Source organism: Felis catus, chromosome C2 (genome assembly GCF_018350175.1).
Source record: "Felis catus isolate Fca126 chromosome C2, F.catus_Fca126_mat1.0, whole genome shotgun sequence".
In the NCBI taxonomy this organism is placed as follows: Eukaryota; Metazoa; Chordata; class Mammalia; order Carnivora; family Felidae; genus Felis; species Felis catus.
In genome coordinates this window covers 2,986,231-2,990,659 of record NC_058376.1, presented here as the reverse complement: position 1 = coordinate 2,990,659, position 4,429 = coordinate 2,986,231, and the positions used below count along the sequence as shown (strand labels likewise).

The 4,429-nt window shown below is 61.8% G+C and overlaps 1 protein-coding gene across 1 annotated transcript; it reads right to left on the bottom strand.

Moving 5' to 3' along the window:
• Positions 1 to 3,133: 3,133 nt before the first annotated feature.
• Positions 3,134 to 4,429, bottom strand: LOC109491668. The gene is made up of 2 exons (XM_019811138.3): positions 4,033 to 4,429; positions 3,134 to 3,844 (listed from the first exon to the last, which is right to left on the bottom strand). Exons 1-2 carry the CDS (start codon positions 4,065 to 4,067, stop codon positions 3,244 to 3,246), a joined length of 636 nt encoding a protein of 211 aa, XP_019666697.2. The 5' UTR covers positions 4,068 to 4,429; the 3' UTR covers positions 3,134 to 3,243.

The window sequence follows — 4,429 nt, the reverse complement described above, 5'->3', positions numbered from 1 at the left end:
GCCACATCCCATGACCCTGCAGAGGCCCGGGGGGCGGGGGGGGGGGGCTGCACCTTCCCCGTTATCTTCTGTAACTTCCCGGGACCGACCTGTAGTGGGGCTGGGAGAGGGGCAGCTCCAGGCAGGGGTGCGGCGGTACTCGGGCCTCACTCTGGGCAAGGGTCCCTGCTGCTGGTGCCCTTCTGAGCTCCTCAGCTGTCTAAGCCGCTTTGAGGAGCGGGGACCCACTGCAGTCCAGAGGCACAGGGAAGTTAGGCAACTTTTCCAAGGTCACACAGGAGCTGGATTAGAGGCCCAGAGCCCTGGCCCCAGAGTGCCTCCCTCATCACTACACGCACTGCCTGTGCAGCAAGCACGGCGATGTGACGGGCAGTGACAGGTGCGGCTCTAGATGGGAAGGTCAGGGAGGACTGCCCGGAGGGGGCGACAGAGCACAGAAGCCTCCAGCCCCTAAGCCCCTCTCTAGCCAGAGAACCTGGGCGCCCGCTACTCAACAGCGGACAGGCCCACAGAGAGCCCCCACGGCGACAGCACCACAGGGAAAGGACAAGCTTCGGGGGGGGGGGTCCTGGGAGGCTGCCCTGGGAGGAACCCCGGGCCGTGAGCTCAGCCTGGGGCTCGATCCTGGACATCCTCTTCCCGAGGACAAGTTGACCACATCCGTTGTCGGCATTGGCTGGGCCGTGCGTGCTGTCCCAGGCTGCCCCCCCCAAAAAAGATCTGCACACTGGGGGGAGGGACAGGGGACCCCGCTAAGCCACCCAAACAAACAGAACAAAACAAACTCTGATCGTCCCCTTCTCCCACCTGGAGTGACCACTGTCCGTGCCCCTTGTGCCTGCACACAAATCTTTCAAGCCACGGAGCCTCCAGCCCCTAGTTTGTGTGAATGTACTGATTTGGCCACGGCCAAGTGCCACCCACTAGGGGCTTAAACCGGAATCTATTCGGTGACAGTCTGGAGGCCGGAAGTCAGATCAAAGCGTCAGGCCTGCTCTCCCCGCTGAGGCTCAGACAGACGGTCCTCTCTGCCTCTGTTGGAGCCTGGTGGCTGTCAGCGTTCCTGGCCGGGGGGCCTCACAGACCACATGGCCCCTCCCTCTGTCTCCGTATAAGGGCACGTGGGAGGGGCAGTGCCAGGAGCCCCAGCCGTCATGGAGCTGAGACCCCGACCTGTGTCTCCCCGGCCCCTGCTGCCTCCCAGGGAAGGGCAGACCCCTCCCCCACCCGGTGAGCTGGGGCTGAGACAGAGTGTTTGGTCCCCAGCAGCATCCCCGGATGTCCTCATCTGGCTACAGGCTCCAGGGCACTCAGTCAGCGGTCAGGGTCCCTCCCGGCACAGGGACACGGCACGCTGCCTCTGGTCGGGCCACAAATTCAACGGGAAGCAAGCTGAGGGGTCACAGGTCCCCGTTCCCACAGCTCGGTGGGCCTCAGGGCACTCCCACCTGTGTCCCCATGGCCCCTGTGCTCCAAGCCTGTGAGCCGGGCCCCATCTCACTTGGGTGCCTCCCCTCCCTCTCGGCACGACCGTGTGTGCACGTGTATGCATGTTTCTGCACGTGTGTGTGGGCAGGTGCCCAAGGCCCAACCATCCCCTCCTCCACGGGTGGACCTGCCTTTTCCCCCAGGTGGGGCTCTGAGGTTCCAGATACTTCCTTGTGCACCCTGGGAGGGAGGGTGCACACACGGTTACACAGGCATGCACACACGTGGACACACACACACACACTTGGCCGGGTGATCGGAGCCACCGGCTCTCCTTGACCGCAGTCCCAGGCTCAGACAGGGGTCCGGCCGGCCGTGCCGCGTGCTCCTCTGGACAGGCACCTGGGACGCGAACGTGCGGGACTCTGCAAAGTGTTAGGAGGTCTCTGCACCCCCTCGGGGCTTCCCCGCCCCGTGCCTGCACCTTGCGGACGGTGCTGAGTATCGCCGCGGTCTCCGAGTCCGGGGGGCCCGGGAGGGGCCCTCAGAGCCCCTCTCAGCCCCTTCACCCAGGGCTTTTGTACCAAAGGGGCCTCGTTCTGGACTCGCCGCTGCCTCTGCGTGGGCCGGGAGAGGGTGAGTCCCCACGCACGCTGACGTCAGCCTGGCTTTCCGGACAGGAAGCCTGGAGCCGGCATCGGGAGAGTGTGTCACAGGCCCGGCCACTGCTGGTACCTGGAGCCCACAGTGCTGAGCAGGGGGCGGCCGGAGTTGCCCCTTTGCCCGATGGAACTCTCGGGGCCGCCGCCCTGCCCTCCCCTGGCGGGCAGCACACATTCTGGTTCAGCCAGAGCCGGGGTGACCTGGGGTGACCGGCCCCTCCCTCTCCCCAGGGACCAAGGTGGGGTCAGCATCGGGCCACGCAGGGCAGGGAGCTACCCTGTCCACCCCCCGATGGCGAGTCTGGCTTCAAGTAGGTGCTCAACTAAGATCCTGGGCCCCGAGGAACCTTCTGGAACCACCATCTGGGTGTGTGGCCTGTCTCCTATACACTGCTCCATTATTCTTGGGAACTCACAGGACATTGCTGTGGACAGACCTGTGTTCAGATCCCACCCTGTTCTCTTGGGAAGTCCCCACTTTGAGGGCCCAGGAGTCGGTGGGGTGAACGTCCTCTCCAGGGCAGTTTCTAAGCCCAGATACCAAGGAGAGGGAGCAGGAACTTATTGGAGTGAGTTTGGGGTGGTGGGTGGGTTTCAGGCCCTGGGCGTTCTAGCTCCCAGTGGCCGTCTCCCTGCAACCACAGGCTCTGGGAACTCTGGGCCCCTCTGACCTTGAGGTTAACCGGAAGCCCGTCGCCCAGGGGCTGGTCCATGCGGATTCCTGGGCTCTGCCCAGGCAGATCTGGGGGCAGGGCCCAGCCAGCTGCATTTTTAATAAGATGCCGGGTTTTGCGGGGCCTCTGGGGCCTGTGTCGCGGTCTCAGGCTTGGACCCCGGCCGCTGCGCGCCAGCTCGTCAGCTCAACGTGGCTGAGCTTGTTTGCTTTCTGCAAAGTGTCGTTTATGTCCACACTCACGCGTAGAGCTCTAGCTAGAATGCTGGGGATGTGGCGGGTATCAGACAAATGCCACTAACAGCCACGCAGCCAATGTGGGAAACCATGCAGAGCAGAAGTAAAAATTACCCTCAGTTCTACCCTCCAGTGTGTTTTCTTCCAGCTAACATGATATAATAGAACATCACATCACATAATTACAAACTGGGACCACACTAACGTCCTTGGTAACTGTCCTTTAGGAAATTTGGATCATTCTCAATTTTCTCCTATCCCACATTTAGAACCATGGTAGTTATTACGGTGTGAAAGAGTCTGTGCGTTTGCAAGATAATTTCCCGAGGCTAAATTTCCAGTCGAGCTCCGCGGATGTCTTCGGGTCCCCCTGCTGCTGTCCAGCGCTGTCTGTCCCCTCTCCCAGGCCCGCTGTGTGGCGTCCCAGTCACCGTAGAGCGGGGCACTGAGCCAGGAAGGGTCAAGCTCCGGGAGTTCTTTTGGAGCGGCTGTCCGCCTCCAAAGCCGGTTTGCGGAGTCACCGAGCCGCCTGCCTGCTGCGCCGTCCTTGCTGGGAGAAGCCGCACGGGACCCGAGACCGAACACAGGAGCCAGCGGGCAGTGACAGAGGGGGCTGGGAGTGCGGAGTCCGCTGGTCCTGGGCACAGGCTGGTCCTTGGCCTGCGCGGCTCGAGTCGGGATAAAAGGAGGGTGTTTGTGGCCCAGGCATCCGGAAGCCCCGGCCACTGCTCCTCCGGGCCGCACCGTCTCTGTGTGAAGTCTCCACCTCGTGACCTCTGCCCCGGGTTTACCCGGGTCCTTCTGGGTCAGGAAGTCGTCCCCGGAGCTGTGAGCAGCTGGCGGCCTGCGGAGCAGGGATGCAAACGGGGGCAGTGGCTTCGTGTGCGCAAACCGAGGAGAGAGCCCCGGGGACCAAGCCTTCCTACTGCGCTCACCAAAAAAACCACCCAGGACCACCAGCCGCCGGAGAGGCAGCGCCCTCCCCGCGCCCAGTGCTCCCCATCGTTTAACCGTGAGAATGTTCACACGTACAGAAAGTAGGAGAACGTAAAACTCCTCGTCTCCATCAAGAGATGAACAATTCCTGCTCTTTTTCTGGGTTTGCTTTACTGTTTGAGTTGTATGTGAAATACGTTCCAGGCATTGTACCCATCACAGCATCTCTGCACGGATGTTTCGGACACACCTCTGACGGGAGCACACGGCCTCTTCCGCGGCCTCTGCCCGGTCGGTGGGCACGCCAGCCACACGGGAGTTTCCCGGACGCCGTCCGGACCAGCTCCTCCATGGTTTGTCAGAGCGGCGGTACAATTCCCCACTCGGCATTTGCTTGTTGGGTCTTTTCCATTTCTTTCTTTCTTTTTTAAATTATTTTTTTAATGCTTATTTATTTTGAGAGAGAGAGAGAGCATGAATGGGGCAGGGGCAG